The sequence below is a fragment of the Macrotis lagotis genome, chromosome 1 (assembly GCF_037893015.1).
Source record: "Macrotis lagotis isolate mMagLag1 chromosome 1, bilby.v1.9.chrom.fasta, whole genome shotgun sequence".
Lineage (NCBI taxonomy): Eukaryota > Metazoa > Chordata > Mammalia > Peramelemorphia > Peramelidae > Macrotis > Macrotis lagotis.
In genome coordinates this window covers 736,100,822-736,119,384 of record NC_133658.1, presented here as the reverse complement: position 1 = coordinate 736,119,384, position 18,563 = coordinate 736,100,822, and the positions used below count along the sequence as shown (strand labels likewise).

At 35.9% G+C, this 18,563-nt stretch overlaps 1 protein-coding gene across 6 annotated transcripts in view; it reads right to left on the bottom strand.

The window, feature by feature from the left end:
• SPATA13 (spermatogenesis associated 13) overlaps positions 1–18,563 on the bottom strand; it is a 317,041-nt gene that overhangs the window by 9,810 nt on the left and 288,668 nt on the right. For all 6 annotated transcript variants that reach the window (XM_074216203.1, XM_074216202.1, XM_074216200.1 and 3 more), the window contains 6 exons: positions 17,991–18,170; positions 15,788–15,973; positions 13,664–13,843; positions 9,909–10,141; positions 6,644–6,773; positions 1,086–1,458 (listed from right to left, as the gene is read on the bottom strand). In XM_074216203.1, the coding sequence (XP_074072304.1) occupies positions 1,086–1,458; positions 6,644–6,773; positions 9,909–10,141; positions 13,664–13,843; positions 15,788–15,973; positions 17,991–18,170 (1,282 nt within the window). The remainder of the gene's footprint in view (positions 1–1,085; positions 1,459–6,643; positions 6,774–9,908; positions 10,142–13,663; positions 13,844–15,787; positions 15,974–17,990; positions 18,171–18,563) is intronic.

The window sequence follows — 18,563 nt, the reverse complement described above, 5'->3', positions numbered from 1 at the left end:
AAAATACTTTCAACCACAGCAGATTGAAAAATGCTCTTCTACATAGTCTTTGAGAACTTTGGGGGTAGGGGTGGGGGAAGACCAGAGTGTGACTTGCCCAGGGTCAGAAAGCCTGTATGTCTACATCAAAGCACAGGACCTGAATTTAGGCCTTTTTGACTTTGTTTGAGGTTCTCCATTTACTCTGTTATGCTGCCTTTCAGCAGCAGTGATATTATTTCAATGAGATAGCAGAGTGTATGGGATGGGAAAATAAGGTTAAAGGAGAAGAAAAAGAGAAAGTTTTAAAAAAAAATCTCAGGGTGGGAAAACTTGTAGGAACTGACATAGAGTGAAGTGAATAAAACTTGGACAACATTTTAAACAATAACCACAAAAGTGTAAAGAAAACAACTTTGATATACTTTAAGAATTCTGTTCACTGTGATAATCAACCATAATTCTAGAGGGCTGTAAATGAAACATGCCACTTAGTTCCTTCCTGATTCAGATCCAGCTCTGTTATCTACATGCCCATAAATAATAAGAAATGAGAATAATGATGATGCTAACAGTTAGCATCAATATAGTAGTTTAAGGTGTGCAAAACTGAAACATACTGCCAACAAAGAAGTGATAGACCCAAGGAGTAGAATGAGATATACATTTTGGTTACAGTCAACTGTGAGAATTTATTTTGTCTGACTATGCAAATTTGTTATACAAGATATTTCTTCTCTTTTTCTTGTTCAGCTGTGGGGAGAGTTAAGGAGATGGGGCACTAGTGATAGAGCTGTCAATAAAAAAAAGACACATGAAAGAGGGTCACTGAAGCATGTTTTAAAACAAGCACAGAAGAAGGCAAGTCAGAAAGAAAAGGACAGTTTTGATAGTTACATGTCAAATTTATTATATATCTTTAAGGAAAAACAAGCTATACATAATAGAGTCATGGTTTCATGTATAATTCTTTTTTTTTCTAATCAGATGAAAATGCTCATTTTATTAGTTGTTTGTAAGTTTAGACAAAAAATACATTATATTTGTAAAAGAAAACAAATCAAAATGAAAAATCACAGAGGATCTCTTAGCTGTCGGTTACTCACCCATTTCTTTGTCTTCCTGTACTCGTTTCCTTTCATCAGCACAGGCTTGCAACCATCTGCCTTTATCTTCTTGCTTTTTGGCACAAAACAAATACACCTCTTCTGTGGATTTATTGATGATTTTGAAGGCATTCTTTACATTGATATTATAGTCTTTGTCCCGCCCATCCTCTATGTCCATCAGCTCCATCTCGTCCATGTCAATTCTACCCTTGTAGTATAACATGTCACGCCTGAGCAAGTCCTTCTTGCAGAACACAAGCTGGTGGTCAAAAAGGAAGAAAGTCCTCTGTTGGCTCTTTCCTTGTTTTGTGATTCTGGACAGTTCTCCCGAATGGATCAGTTCTGAACTGCGGTCTAAAATATTGAGTCCCTAGAATGAAGGCAAAATGTTTAAAGTTTTTCTTCCAATTTTAATACATTCTTCCCTTCCCAAGATTGTGCTTTTAAAGAACAAACAGGTCTATGGATGTGCCACCCTGTATGAAATGCCTGGAAATACCAGTCCCCAGAAGGATACACATCCCTGAGGAACAGGATCAAGCTGGCTCTGGTGTTGTTTAATTTAATGGTAAAATATGGTTGGGGTCTTTAAATTATTTGGAGTTATCCAAAAAGACATCAATCCCCTGTAGTACTATTGTTCTGTAAGAAATCATGAGCAGGCAGACTTCAGAAAAGCCTGGAAAATCTTCCCTGAACTGATGCTAAATGAAGTGAGCAGACCCAGGAGAACATTGTACATATTAACAGCAATATTTGAAAAGATCAACTATTGATGGACTTAGCTTCTCTCAGCATTTCAACATCAAGGATGATTCTTTTTTTTTTTTTTTTTTTAGGTTTTTTTCAGGGCAAATGGGGTTAAGTGGCTTGCCCAAGGCCATACAGCTAGGTAATTATTAAGTGTCTGATTTGAACTCAGGTACTCCTACTCCTGACTCCAGGGCCAGTACTCTATCCACTGCACTTCCTAGCTGCCCTGATCAAGAACAATTCTAAAAGATGTGTGATAGAAAATGTCAACCACATTTTCTCAACCAGAGGAAAAATCAAAGGAGTCTGAATGCAGATTAAAGCATCCGATTTTCAATTTTTAAAATTTGCTTTATGGTTTTTGTTCACATTTTCCCCCTTTAGTTCTGATTCTTCTTTCACAACATGACTAATATGGAAATGTTAAACATGACTAACATGTCTAACCTATATCAAATTATATTATATTATATATTATTATATTATATATGTAATATATATAATTATATATATATATATATATAATGTATATTATATATCAAATTACCCATTTGTCATGGGGAAGGGGAGAGAGAAAAAAATGTGGCAATCAAAAGCTAACAAAATGATGAATGCTGAAAACCACCTTTAACATTAAAAAAAATCAATCCTTTAGAAGAAAATGGAATTAGATTAAAAAATTGTATGGAGATTAATAGAGATTGAATACCTATACAAATTCTCAAGAATGTTAGATGAATCTGAAGGCCATTTTTTATCTCTTCATATGTATCTATACATATATATATTTATATGTATCTATAGATGTCTTTCTTTTTTTCATTATCATTTATTATTACTTATTTATTCATATGTGTATGTATGTATGTATGTATGTATTACTGGTTCTCTTTAAATTGCCCATATTAGAAGGGCAGTAGTCACTCACAAACCCTGTGATTTGGAGAGAGAATAATAATAATAATTACTAATATTACTAATAATAATTACTATAAAAATAATTACTAACATTTATATGGTGCTTACTGTGCACCAAGTATAAGATTGTTAAAATTATTATATCATTTCATCCTCACAACAATCTTGGGAGATTCCTCCCATATTTCAGATGAAGAAAATGTGGCAAACAGTGACTTGCCCAGGGTCACCTATCTAGTTAAGTGTCTAAGGCCAAATCTGAATTTAGGTCTTCCTGATTCAGATCCAGCTCTGTTATCTACATGCCCATAAATAATGAGAAATGAGAATGATGATGATGTCAATAGTAGTAGCATTAATATAGTACTTTAAGGTGTGCAAAAGCTTTACAAATATCATCTCATTAGGAAAGTTGGGATTAAAAAGATTTGGGATAATACAGAAACTCCTCTGTGTGATATTTCAGGTTTTCCACAAAATGGTTGCGACCTTTCCAGTCAAATGTTATATTGTATAGTTCCAGCAAAACTGGCTGTTCCTCAGGCTCAATATTCTCCTCCAGATTATTATGTCTGCACTGTTTGTCCCTTATTATCTGTTATATACAATCCTCTCCCATTCTACCTTTTAGAATCCTCATCTTCTGTCAAGATCTACTAGGTGCAACTTCTTTAATGAAGTCTTCTTGGCCCTCTTTGGTTATTCTGTGTAAATGCTGATCTGTATACAAGCTGTTTCCCTTAACAGAATGTGAATACCTTGAAGGTTCAGGTGGAATTTTTTTTTTTTAATTATTGTGGCAACGGTGGTAGAAAGCTGGATTAGTTTTTCTTTTTTAGAAAGATTTTATTTATTTTGTATTTTACAATTTTTCTCTTAATCTTGCTCCCCACCCCCCAAAAGGCAATCTGTTAGTCTTTACATTGTTTCCATGGAATACATTGATCTAAGTGGATTAGTTTTTTGTTTGTTTTGTTTTTAGGTTTTTGCAAGGCCAACAGGGTTAAATGGCTTGCCCAAAGCCACACAGCTAGGTAATGATTAAGTGTCTGAGACTGGATTTGAACCCAGGTACTCCTGACTCCAGGGCTGGTGCTTTATCCACTGTGCCACCTAGCCACCCATGGATTAGTTTTTCTTAAGGCCCTGCCACAGTCTGGGCTGACTGTTCCTTAAAAGTTAATGAAATCATGCTTGAGGCTTCATTAGCCCAGGTATCCAAGTAGCTTCCTGGTGGTCTGGATAGAAGTTAGCATGAGAGGGCTCATGGCCCTATGACAAATACATAGACAGGGAAGCTGTATTGAATCAATCCTGTGTTCTTGCTGACTCTCCATTCCATGTTATGGCCACTTTAACTTCCTTTTGCTATATTTAGATAGTCTACAAGTGTCTCATCTGGATTCAATCCCAAACCTGAACAATTAAGACTCATTCTGAGTCAATATTTTAACCAAGAGCTAACAGAGTATTTTGCATATAGTACCTGCCTAATAAATACTGATTTTCAACTGAAACCAATAAATGGGGGGGGGGGGGGAGAATCAACAGAATTCCCAACTTTCTTAAAAAAAAAGTAAAAAGGGGACAGCTAGGTAGCACAGTGGATAGAACAACAGCCCTGGACTGAGGAGTACCTGAGTTCAAATCCAGCTTCAGACACTTAATCATTGCCTAGCTGTGTGACCTTGGGCAAGTCACTTAACCACATTGCCTTGCCCAAAAAATAAAAAGAAAAGAAAAGAAATAAAAGAGCTGATTTATGAGAAAGTAAGACTGTTCATCTGGAGCTGGGATGGGGATTGTACCATCTTCAGACTTGATTGAAATCATGTGATCTGGTGCTGCCACAGTGAGCTAATCAGGCGAAGTTTTAAGTTGACAATCTCAAATAGTATTATAAGTGGCCCTTGGCAGAAAAAAGGTTTCCCTATCCCTATTCTAGAGTTGAAAGTCTGGTTGAAGATGTTGTAGAACAATGATGTCAAACACAAATCAAAATGTGGGCCACAAAACTGTATAAGAATCCCTGAATGTCAAATGTTAGTTTAGAAAATTCCAGCTTCACATTGTCAAGGTCTTATTGTATTTTTTTATTTACTTTGTTAAATATTCCTAATTACATTTAATCTGATTCATATACCATGTGGTTGCAATTTGGCCTTCATGTGTCTGACACTTCATGTGCTTGAGGTAGAATTTGACTTAATTAATTAGGGTACAATGGAAATTCATTTAATCAGTAGAGATCTGATTCAAGTTCAACACTTAAGTATGCAATTTTGATAAATCATCTAACTTCTCTGAGTACAAGCTATCCATTCTATAAAACTAGGATAAACTACCTACCTCACAGGATTGATGTGATAAAATTGCTTGGCAAACCTTCAAGTGACATGAGAAGTGTGATTGTTATGTTGGTTGTTTTTGAATGACCTTTGAGGTCCATCCAAAATCTAAGATATTATGATTCTAATTACTAAATTCCCTTCTAATTCCACGAATCTAAATTTGAATAATTTGAAACTTCCATGTATCAGGGTGCATGAGGAAGACTATTCTGTCAATTCAAACATGGTATATTCAGGGAGAAATCCATTTTGGGTGGGTTACACTGGAAAGATAGCTTGGGGCTATATTGGAAAAAATGTTGACTTCTAATCTAGTGGAATTTGACCTTTATTTGATAAACAAGAAGGAGTGACATGGTTAGAAAGATGCAATAGGAAGTCTACTCTGGCAAGTATCTTCTTGACAAAAAAAAGTCCATCTTTTAAACAACTCTAGTGATGCTTTATGATTACAAATAATGGTAGTCCACAATCTTCAAGGAGTTAAAAGTTAGGGTCATCCAAAGGACATTGAAGAGGTAGGTGGTAGACCTCAATAGTCTGTATTTAACTAAGAACTACAAGGGAAAACAGACATAAAGGATATTATGAGAGCAATATATATAGAAAACTGAGAAAAATGGGTTGATGATATAAGTTCTCTACTAATATTCATATAATGGCTAAAGACCTAGAGAAAGATCCTAAAGTATTGGAAAGGTCAACTATAAGGAAATTATAGGAGAGAGCATGGCATAGAATTGAACATAGAGGGGTTGCAGTCTATACCAATGGAGGGAATATCCAGACACTGATGAAATCAGAGGTCCACTGAAGTAATAGAAAGAAACTGGTAGACTAGTTCAAGAAGGAGGAATGGTTGGAGGTAAGGGGATGAAGCTACTTATGAAGCTATTACCATAACCAAGGTGAAAGCAATGATGATGATGAAGAAATAGGATGATGGCCCATGGGACCTACATGCAGGAGTTTACCTAGAAACTGATTTGATTTAGAGGAAGAGGAGGAGAAGGAAAGAATGAAATCCAGGTTATAAGTCAGGGTGCTTGATAGAGGAGAGGTGCCATGAACAGAAGCTCCTTTAGGTAAAAGATTATTAGCTATAAGTGATTCCCAGACTCTTGTCAGCTATGTTGGGAAAGCCTATTTCCATTACAAGAATGAAAGGCCAAACAGGAACTTATTTCTGTCCATCTAGGCCTCAGAATTTCCAAGTCAGATAAAACGTGATTAGTCTAAAAACAATTCTAGGGGTATCAGATTGATACCCCTAGTAACATCTCTCCAGTTCCAAAGTCCTGTCTACCAGTTTAGACTGTGGTTTTCACTGAGTCAATGATTAAGATGAGCAGAGGGACAGTTAATGCAAATAAAGCATCTGATTCCTACAACTCAATAAAAGGTTAGTAAAACATTTATATCATAAGAACATCATATATTAAGAATAAATCATAAAATATAAAGTATGTCATCAGAAAAACAAGACAGAGGAAGAGGACATAGGGCAGCAGTAGGGGTGGGGTTATCACTTACCTCCCAGCCCACAATGGACACTTGCCAGCGTGCTATTTTGTCTATACTTTCTAACTTGCGTTTACGCTCGTTGATTAAGCATGCTACATTCTTCATGGTCTCATATGCTGCCTTTATATTGTTGTAATCACTGGAAAAGGGGAGGTTGATTTTAATAACATAATAATAATGCCAAGAAAAAAACAACAGCTGCTAAGATAATCATCTAAGTCACTGAGGCTTAGTCACAGAAAAACTTTGGAGCAAATGGCAAGTAAACAGTTACAGTTTTCTGTTTTTGTGGTTAGTCCTGAATAGGCTATAGTCTGGGAACATTAAGTGAGCTACTGAGGGACTGTAATGCAAAATCCTCACCCACAGAATGTTTTCATTCATTAGCCAGAAAGCCACATGAATGACAGTGAATTCCATCCAGTAATAAGCTTTTTCACAACAAGCATGCATTTTTCTCCTCAAGAAAGAAAATCGTTTTGTTTTGTTTGTTCTTTCAGTTCTGTTCTGTTATGCAAAATACTTTCAAAATCTTCAATTCTTTGGGGCAAAAAAAACCAGTCCAACAGTTAGCATCAGCAAGTAACTGATAAATAGATCCACAAGAATGAGATTGCTTTCTACAGTTTGGCATAGAAATGCAAATGTTCATTTGACTCTATGTACAAGTCTTAATTTACAATGTCTCCTGTGCATTCTGGTCAAGATAAATGAAACTTAATTGGCTTCAGTTTCCAGTTTATCCTGGAAGCACCATAGACTAGAACAGGCAATAATCTGGGAATCACACATTTTGAGTTTCAGTTCTGGTTCTTACATTTGCTGTCTGTGTAACTTCCCTGCGCCTCAATTTTCTTATCTATACTATAAGGGCAACAACACTTTTATGACCCATCTGAGGGGAAAAGCATTTTATATACTTTAAAACACTTATCCATATGTGTGAATATCGTTTTCCATTTGTACCACTTTATGAAGGAAAATAGGTCTTGGAAGAAGGAGCAATGCAATTCTAATCTGCACATAGATTTTCCAATACAGTGGCATGATCCATATTTTTAAATGCTTTCCAACATTTTCCAATTGTATATTTATAGCCTTTAGCCTCCTCCTAGGGACTTGAAGCCCTGGGGAGGATGAAGGGAGAAGGAGAACTTGATAACAGATTCTTTAGTCTATTAAAAAGACAATAAACAGGACAGCTACTGGGAAATCCCAGGCCCTTTCCCACACAAAGCAGGCACCACTGTCAAGAAAACTGCTCTATGAATGAAATCTGCAAGAATACAGAAACAAACTCAGAGACCAAACCCAAAGAAGTAAGAAATGAAAAACAAAAAAGACAAAAGGCAGCCATAGAAATACCCACAGTACTGACCAAAAAGTAAGTTTTTCCCCCCCTACAATAATAAAAAAAATGCAGAGGATTCCATGTCTCCCTAACACTTTTATCTGTTCAATCTACATATCTTTCTAAAATCAGAAAAGAAGCAAAGTTCAGTATTTTTTGATACTGAAAGACAAACTGCCTGATCTGTTATTTGGACATAGATGACATTACAGGTCTTTCTACAAGAAGAAACTTCACTTTTTCTTTCCCAAGGAGTTTTAAAATATAGCCAACATTGTATAATACTAAGTGATTCAGAGGCAAGAACTTAAAATGCCTTCCTTCGTTTCTTCTTTTCTTTGTTCCTTTCCTTCCTCCCTCCCCCTATCTTTTCCTCTCTCCCTTTTTCCTCACCTCTTTTACCTCCCTCCCTTTCTCTCTCCCCCCCTCCCAACTTATCAACTTATTATGTTCTTCTAGGCATCTTTTCTATAACTTTTACTTTGCCATTTTGGAAAAGTTTCAATAATGAAAATTTAGTCAATTGAGGACTTCCTTATAAACTTCTTCCCAAATTTATTATTCATTTGAGAATCTGCTTTTTTTTTCAATGAGTTAGTTTTCTTTCTCTATAAGGAAAAAAATAAACAATTTACATAACAATAACACTTTAAAAATCAAACAATTTTTGAAAGATATAAGAACACTGACCCATTTAATGATCAGTCTTGATTCCAAAGGGTCAATGCTGGACCACTGAGACATATATATTTAGACAGAGTCAATGGAGGATTTTTTTTTGTTTTACTCTGAATCTTTGTGACAATGGCTTTGTTTTTCTTTTCTCCTTTTTTTCCCCATTAGGGAAAGAGGTGACAAGGAGAATAAATATGTTTTTGTTCAATGAAAATTTTTTAAGAAGTAATGGTTGACCTCTTTCTCTTGCTATATAGCAAACAGCTAAGTAATGCCCTTATTCCATAGTTCTTTAAGCCATTGTCACATCAAATCTCATTTGAGTCTCATTGAGTCCCTCTCCTCCCCCCCAAAATTTAATTTCAAGAGGGAAGTATGGTTAGAGAATATAAAAGAGTCAATCCCTTCTTTTGTATCTAGCAAAATTAGGCACTGAGGGTAGTTAGTTTGATTATTTTGCAAGATATAGTCCCTCAGAACCAGAGCTATTATGCTTTTGTGAGGTAAGCATCTTGTAGTTACAATCCCTTCCTTTCCATTTTCTTACTACAATCATTGAGGTTACACTGTCAATGTCTAGTTTTATTTGTTGACTAAAGCATAAAGACAGGGAGGCCAAAAACAGGCAATTTGACCACTCCCCTCCTCCCAACAAAAATTGTGTTCGCCACATGAGCTGGCCTTCATGGTCACTGAGGTTTCCTCTAACTCTGAAATACCACGATCTCACAAATGTATGCTTTGGCTTGCCAAGAAAACCAGGGAGAACTTGTGTATCATTCAATAAAATTAACCTGTGGTCAATAGTTAGAGGCAAAGTAAAACTCATTTCCCAGTGTGGTGAACTGTCCTCCATTTTAGGTTCTTACTAGTGTAGCATCTTAATAATCATGCCTGTGGCTTTTTTATAGACATGAAAAGAATTTACTGTTACTTGTTAATAAGACATTTCCTTAGTTCTTCCATGAGGGCTCAAAAGACTGCAAGTCCAAAGAGCAATAAAAACTTCAAGGAATCAGAGCGGGGAAGACACAGAAAATAAATTTTAAGAGTATGTGAGTGCAAGCATGTGAATGTGTGAGCATGTGAATGCGAGCGCAGGAGTGCACTTGTATGTGTGTGTGTAGTTCAATAGAAATGGATTATCACATGACATGGACTTCTTAAATAGCCAGGAAAGTTTGGTCAGTAATTTAGTCTGGAGCAAGAATAAAAGTTAAGGACCAGAAAGTCCAGAAAGCCCCTCACCTGTGCTCTTGAGTGGTGTATTTCAGTAACTCGGCTAGCTGCAGAGGATATTTGCAAATCTTCTGAACAGGAGTAAGGAGAAACCCATCGATGGCTATGTCAATCATCTGCTGAAGCAGGCGGCAGGCTTCAAAGAAATGCCTGTACTTGCCTTGCTTCATCAGCTTAGAAAGCTCCAGGCAGGCTCCAGGATGGTTGTTACAATATTCAGAATAGATGGCAAAGCCTTCTTGCTGTAAATAAAAAAAGTAGAATTGGATTATAAAGGTGGAGTCCTTGGCAGAATGGCTGAGGAATGAGGTGACTACATTGATGACTTTGGTGGGCTCAAATTCAGCCTCACACACTAGCTATAAGATCCTGTGCAAATCACTGAACCCTATTTGACTCCGTTTCCTCAGCTAAGAAAATGGCAAGCTACTGTAGTACCTTTGTAAGAAAATCCCAAATAAGGTAAAAGAGTTGGACGTGATGAAAACAAAGAATCAAAAATAACAAACCATGGACTTTCATTTTACTATTTGTATTAGCTGAGGGCAAGTCAATTTCCTTTCCCAAGACACAATTTTCTCATTTATAAAATTATTAAGTCGGTCCCTTTCAATTCTAAATATTAGGATGCTTATAAAACTGATGTCTCTCCAGAATGCCAGAGGCTAATACTATCTGAATTCAATATTAAAACAGTATGTCTGAAAATCAACACTTCATTTTCCTGTAAAAACTGATTTCTCTCTTTTTTTTTTAATTTTTCAAGGCAATGGGGTTAAAGTGGCTTGCCTAAGGCCACACAGCTAGGCAATCATTAAATATCTGAGGTCAGATTTGAACCCAAGTACTCTTGACTCCAAGGCCAGTGCTCTATTCACTGTGCCACCTAGCTGCCCCTAAACTGATTTCTCTCTTGAGTTTATCTCTGGTAATAATAACTGTTTTTGTAGTAAGCTTAGTCTTAAACCTTGGGGTCATCTGTGATTCACTCATCTCTTTCACCTCTGAAAGTCAACTAGTCAAATATTGATGATTCTTCTTTGAAATAAATTTTACATCTATTCCTGCTAATTTCTTTGGTATCATTCTGGTTCAAGGTCTTCATCCCCTCATGTCTAGGCTCCTGGAATTGCCTACCAAATGGTCACTGCCTAAAATATCTTTCTATCAGATACAGCATTACCAAATTAATCTTCCTAAAATACTGCTATCAATAAATCACCATTCCATATTCTACAACTTTTAATCGTCTACCAACTAAGTCTAAATTCCTTAATCTGGCTCTGAAGGTCTCCCTAAATTCTTCCCAAATTTTGGTGTTACCATCTATTATTCCCCTGGGCCAGCCAGATGATGCAGTGTATAGACCACTGGCCTTGCCATCAGGAGGATGGGAATTCAAATCTAGTCTCAGAGACTTCCTAGCTGGGTGACCTTGGGCAAATCACTTAACCCTGATTGCCTCACATCCACGGCTATCTCCAGTTGTCCTGATCTATATGTGGCCACTGAACCCAGATGGCTTTAGAGGAGAAAGTGAGGCTGGTGACTTAGTACAGCATCATCCTCACTCCATCCAATTTACTTGTGCTTGTCAGGGCATCGCCTCCCTGATGTCATGGTCTTCTTCGAGAATGAAGAACATCACTACTCTATTACTCTCCTAACATAAACTTTGCTCCACTCAAACAGCCTATTCACAGTCTCCTGATTTGTCATATATGGTATGCTTTCACTTCAACTATTCCTCCCTCATCCTCATTCACTCCAGCTGTTCAAATCCCAACTGTCCTTAAAACTCATTTCAAGATATTTAGGTGAAGTCTTCTATACTGAACAAAAACTATCAATTTTGCTAACTATATAGGCTTGGGAAAAGTCTCTCCACCGCTCTGGACATATTGAGTAGCAAAGCACTTCAGCATTTTTGCCAAGAAAACCTCAAATGTGGGTCACAAAGATTTGGACAGAACTGAAATAACTGAATAATAACAAGAACTACCTCTGTGAAAACTTTCTGCCCACCTCAGCCAGAAGTACCTTTAATTAAAGTCCTCATTATCTTATACCACTTGTTTGACCTCTATTATTTATGATTTATTATTCTTAGTGATCTTTCCATGTATAATAGGCACTTAAACTATTTGGTCCTTAACAACTTCTCTCATAGTAGGCAGAGTGTAACACAAAAGGGTGTTGAATTTCTTGATTAATTAACTAATTTACAAACAATTTGAAGGTAAAAGCATTATTGTTTTAGAGTTGGAAATAGTCTTAGAGGCCATCTCATTCAATCTTATTATCAATTATCATAAATTGAGGCATGCTGAAATCAGGAAAAAGAATATAAAACCTGACCCAGACATTATTTAACCCTGGGCAAATCACTTAATCTCTTTGCCTCGATTTATAATAATAAAGAAATACTGCTAAGTAATTAGGTATAAACAAGAAAATCACTTTATCAAGGAAATAATATAATAGTGATTTTTATTATAACACTATATAATAAAGCATTCTTTAAAGCTCCGGCCTATTTTCCTATTCCATATAATCCACCTAGTCATCAATTTTTTCCATCAGTGTACAGATTTTTCATGTTTTTCTTAGGCTTTGGAACCTGTACACTATCAACCATTTCATGTATCATAGATCTGGAATTCCATGGTAACTTGGAACTGTCTTTGTACAGAGTGGCCCAAAGTCAAAACAAGAAATGTTTAACAAAATAAATAAAAATATAATACAACATAGATGATGCTAATTTGTGGTTTTCTCAGTCAATATGTCTCTGGTAGGGATCTGTTCCAATTTGAGTTTGATACCACCATTCTAAATTCAGTATTCCTCATTTTAAATGAGGATATAAAGTCTGGAAAGATTAAGAGGATTACCTAAGGTCATATAATTAAAAGTTCAAGTAGTAACTGATGACCAAGTATTGTCAAGGTGTACCTATCTTTCAGATAGGGGTGAGAAGCAAGTATCATACTTTTATCATACTAGGGAAGTCAGAGTTTATCTTCTCTTTTCCTTTCTCCCCCAAAAGGATCAGACAGATAATAAATTAAGTATATTAAAAATACTTTTATAAAATAGATTTTTATAATTCATGTAGAGATAGAATTTTTTTTAGGTTTTTTTTTTTGCAAGGCAAATGGGGTTAAGTGGTTTGCCCAAGGCCACACAGCTAGGTAATTATTAAGTGTCTGAGAATGGATTTGAACCCAGGTACTCCTGACTCCAAGGCCAGTGCTTTATCCACTACGCCACCTAGCTGCCCCAATAGAATACTTTTTAAAATATAAATTAGAAGAATCATTCACCTATGTATCAGTGGAAAGCTAGACCTCTTAAGATTTTAGATGCTTGGGCAGCTTAAGATTTTAGATGCTTTCTGAAATGAGGTAGAAGAAATACCTCAATGCCAAAATGTAATAATTTATGATTAAATATTGACACACCACATGCTTCTTAGAGAAAACATCCAGACATGACTACTCTATTATTATATTTTGACAGAAATCATTCCAAATATTACCCTATGATCACTGAATTCATCAACACAGAAAGGTTTTTATTTTTAATGAACTCAGAATATTTATCAGATTTAAAATACAGTACTTTATACCCTGTACAAACTAATCATTGTATTTTTTTAAATCAGTTATATTTCATGAAAATATAACTATCTTTTCTTCTTGGTAGAATCAAACTTTTGGAAACCTACTAATCTTATTTTAATTCATAAAATAGTGACGTACATGTTGAAGAAAGCAGGATCCTATTTCACTCAGATGAGGTTCTTCTTTATTATATTGCTTCTCAAGATCTTTCAAGAACTTCCTTTGGAATTTGTAAATCTCTTCAATGTTTCCAAAAATGGTACCCAATTGTGCAACAGTGAACATTCCTGTATGCTTGCGACACTGTCGAATATAGCCCTGAGGGAAAATAATGTATTTTTGATTACTTTTAAAAGCACTTTAATTTAGTAACTCATTTAAATATTCCAACTCTTCAGGACTCAGGGGAAAACCAGGGTTTCTTTTTTAGTTTTACACTGTGATAATATCATGTCTTCAATTAGAAAGCTCTTAAATATTTTCACAAGTAACTATAGAAATACATATATATATATATAAAAGCAAAGGATATAATTTAAGGAAGAGTATAAAATTTCCTGGTCAGACCCCTAAAACAATCTACTTGGTTTCTAGGGTGGGAGCTCACAATTTCTATTTTAAAGTTTCTCTAAACAATTTGGCTTAGCAGTCTTATTCTATCTCTAATCTGTAGAAAATTTGTCAGAATATAGAATATTCTTCTGTGTTGAATAGTCAGTTTTACTGTGCACTACTACCATGACAGCCAAAAAGAATGAAAAGACTAAAGGTATCTAATAGATGTTGTTCAATTATTCCATCACTAAATTTATAATTTACCAACATCATTTGTTTTCTAACACAAATATAGATCTTTAAGAACACTGAGAGTCTAAGTGTCACAGGACCCAGATTTGTCAGGGCCAGCATTAGAATCTAAATTTTCCTGGTTTTTAATTCAATTCTTAATCTGTGCAACATGATCTTTCATGTATTCAATATTTATTTCTCAAAGAATAGACTAACTGCACTACCTTATGATGTCTTATTTTTCTCTGAAATTCACATATTCCTTTCCCAAACCCATAATTGAAGTAAGGTCCTTAACTGTTTAATAATAATTTATAAAGGAAAAGCCATTCTCGCCAGCAAGTCAAATACCAGCTAAATATCATTCTAAGCAGCAGGTAAAATAAGTCAGATTATAGATGGGTCAACTTAATCAACCCAGTCATCTTTCATGGGTGAATTGTCTCTGCAGGACTAACAATGTGGTATAGGTAAGGTGGCTGAAATATCAGATTTGGGCTCATTATATGGTTGATTGTACAGACTCAATTTTAAATGTACCAGGTTCCAAAGTCTAAGAAAAAAAAATGAAAAATCTGTCCACTGGTGGAAAAAATTGATGACTGGGTGGATTATATGAAATAGAGAAATAGGTCAGAGCTTTAAATAATGCTTTATTATATAATGCTATAATAAAAATCACTATATTATATTATTTCCTAGATAAAGTGATCCCCTTGTTTATACATAATTATGATTTAGATTCCATCAATAAGTAAAATGAATAGCTTCATCAATGGGTAGTGTACAGTTGCAAACCTTCTGATATTTGAAATCAAACTATTCAGTTTTTAAGAAAGCATTTACTAGTTTTTAAAAAGAATAATGACTATTCTGAAATCCATTCACTCAAGTAGAAGGAGTCCTGGGTTTGAAATCAAGAGGCTTGGGTTTCAACCCTTACTCTGTCATTTATCCACAGTAACTGTATTACTTTATGATGCCTTGTTTTTCTCTGCAATCCACATTTTTTTACTTCCCAGACCCATAATTAAAGTAAGTTGTTTGGTCACATGCCAATCATTTATAATGAAACAACTGTTTCTGAGCAGCAGGTCAAACACCAGTTAAGTTTCATTCTATGCACTTGTGGGTAAGTCAGACTATAGATGGGCAAATTTTCATCTTGGCTGGCAAAAGTCATTTCATTTCTATGGGTTTTAAAATCATTATCTGTTAAATGAGAGGTTGGCCTAGCAAATGTCTAAGGTTCCTTTTAAGCTTTAAAACACCTTGATCCTATGACCCTATGAATGATTTTAGGAGTCCAGTTCTAAGATAAATCAAAGCATAATGTACTTTAAAAAGAGATGACTCCAATAGTCAATAGAAAAGAGACAACCCCTCAAAACAAGAAATCTATTGGCAAGGCTTGATCCAACCCTCTTCTGCAAAATTAAATCTGAAGCATTCAATGAGGACCTCCTGGTCTACCTCGCAGATGTCTTTAAGATGTTTGATATAAACTCGCTCAGTGTTCATGATCTCTTGTATCACATTGGTCCTCATCTGGTCTTTGTTTTCTGCGTGTTTCTGGCGGTGCTTCCCAGCATCTGAATTTTGCTCTTCACCCTGATTACTGCCAGAATTCTCCAAGAGTTCTTCCTGATTGACTCGTAACTGCCATCAATACAGAAGGAACAGCTGAGTTAGAGGAAAAGTTTGTCACAAAATTAAGGGCTATTTGAACTTTATTTTTCTGATATAATGAAAGTAGCTTATGAACATTGCTACAAAGCCTCATACTCAACAAAGCTTTTTCCAGTCCTCTATGTCTTACCTATATTATAAGGATAGTATGATTCACACATCAAGTGCATTTCCAGCCCAGGGAAATTATAGTGGTTGTATGAAGTCAAGGTCCATGTCATATGCTATCCTTAATAGTTTATAGAAATAGTAAGTACTTGTTAAATGTTTGTGGAACTGAATGTCATATTTTCCATTAAAATTATAATTTTAATTTGCCCACAATTTTTTAAATTGTTGCTGTTATTTAATTTCAAGAATTTTATGGGTTATAAATTATAAAGGATTCAATCCAAGGAACAAGTAGATGAGACAAAATGTCCTTTAATCTTTATAGTGCTTTTCTTCAAATTCCTAGAGACATATATACCCCTCTTGACCACTAACAGTGACCAATAAATTTAAGAGGTTGCTCCTTCAATATTTCCTGTAATGTGTCCCTATAGATACCTCTTTTAAATTTCACATTCACATAACTCTTATTTTTCTGGATGGGGCCTATGCTCCTCTGAGTTTTATTTTAAACTCAATTTAGTCATTTAAGGAATTGAAATCTGGAACAGCTAGGTGGTACAGTGGATAGAGTCCTGGAGTCAGGAGGACCTAAGTTCAAATCCAACCTCAGACCCTTAATAATACCTAGTTGTGTGACCTAGGGCAAGTCACAACCCCATTGAGACAGAAAAACAAACAAAAACATCGAGGTCAGGGACTAGGCTTGTGATTTCAATTATATAAGAAGTTCCCTTTACCAGTATAGTTTGCCCATTTATTGGCAATGTATAGCCTTCAAGACTTGCTTAAAGTACTTAAAGGTCAAGTGACTTACCCAGAGTCACAAAACTGGGTGTGTCAGAAGTGGGACTTGAACACTTTCAAGATCTTTCAGGATCTGAGGTCAGCTCTCATTATGCCATGTACTTCTGAATTCAATTAAACATTTATTTAGTAATTAAATATCTATTGGCTGAAGGTGCCATGTTACTTGCTAGTCTAATTTCTTTTCATATTCTGTATCTATGGGAAAGAAGTAGATAAGAACATGTATAAGAAAATTACACCACTGCTAAGAATTAAATTTTGTTGGGGAAAAGAAAAAAGTTTCAAACAAAGACCAGTGGAAGAGAAATTAGGTTGGTCCAGTTTGGTCCAAGAGGGCAGAAATAGGAGTAATTGGGGGGGGGGGGGTGAAAGTTAGAATCAATTTAAGGAAATTTTTCCAAACGTAACCCCATTCTCAAAGTCTATTTATGTGAGACTCTCTCCATATTGGTAGAGATGAATTCCCTGCCCTGCAGAAGGAGCAGGGCAGAGCTGGTATCAGTGGGGGAGTTATAAACCTTCTTTAGTCCTCATTAGGACTCTTAGAGATTCAAGATGACTCAAGCGCTCTTTGCTTCCAGCTTTAACAGCTATGATGGAAGATGCCAACCCCACTTCAGGTTGCTGAAGGAAAAGACTCTGGAAAGACATGAAAGGAGCTGGGAGTCTCCATCATGTTCCTCTGAAAGAAATCTAGAACTTTCTCTCTTGGTTGAGCTGAGTTACCTCATGTCCAGTGGGAAAGTTCCTTCACTCAGTACTGTCTAGTGTATATTTTCCACGTATACCTTCTGATTTGTCTTGGTATGGTCTGGATAAATGGATTTCTTTGTTATTTGCTGTGTATTCACTATAGAATTGGTATGTGATTAGAATGGGGTCAAGCCTTGGATATAGGCATAGGGTCCTTCTTTTCACAAAAGATGGATAAGTATTGGCTGCCCATGTTGCACAGGAGTCTTATCTAAGTAAAAGGTGGGCTAGATAGCCTTTGAGTTCCCTTCCAGTTCTGGAAATCTGTTAATTCAATTCTGTCATCCAAAGAAAGAAAATGGTACATACTTACCCTGACAAAGCTAGCAGGAAACCAGGCTTCCTTGTCCTCATTCCTGCCCCACCACCAATCCTTATTAGAGGCCTCCAGGACTTGGATGACATCTCCAGCTTTGAAGCCAAGCTCCTGATCATCCATGGTCACATGATCCCACAGAGCTTCTGCACAGACCACGTTGCCATCGCTGATCAGCTGAACAGAAGACACAATCACGCTTACAACTTCCTCAAGAACAGGAATCATATCCTCTAGTACTCTTGCAGCCTCCAACCAATTCCCTTTGTGGTACATACCATAATTGATGGTTCAGTCTACAATAGGATTTGAGACTTTTTTTTAACCCAGATCTGTGATTTTATTGGTGTTGCAAACTCCTGATAAGGAAAATGCTCCCTACCAATGCAGATCTGCAACTGCTCCACAACTTAGTCTTAGAGAATCACTTGAGAAAGTCCAGAGGTTAAGTAATTGCCTTTGTTCATAGCAAGTGGGTGTCAAAAATAGAACTTGAGTGTCCACCTGACTCCATTAGTCAAAAGAGTCTATTATGCTACAGAAGATTGCAGAAATAGCATTGGAAAGAGT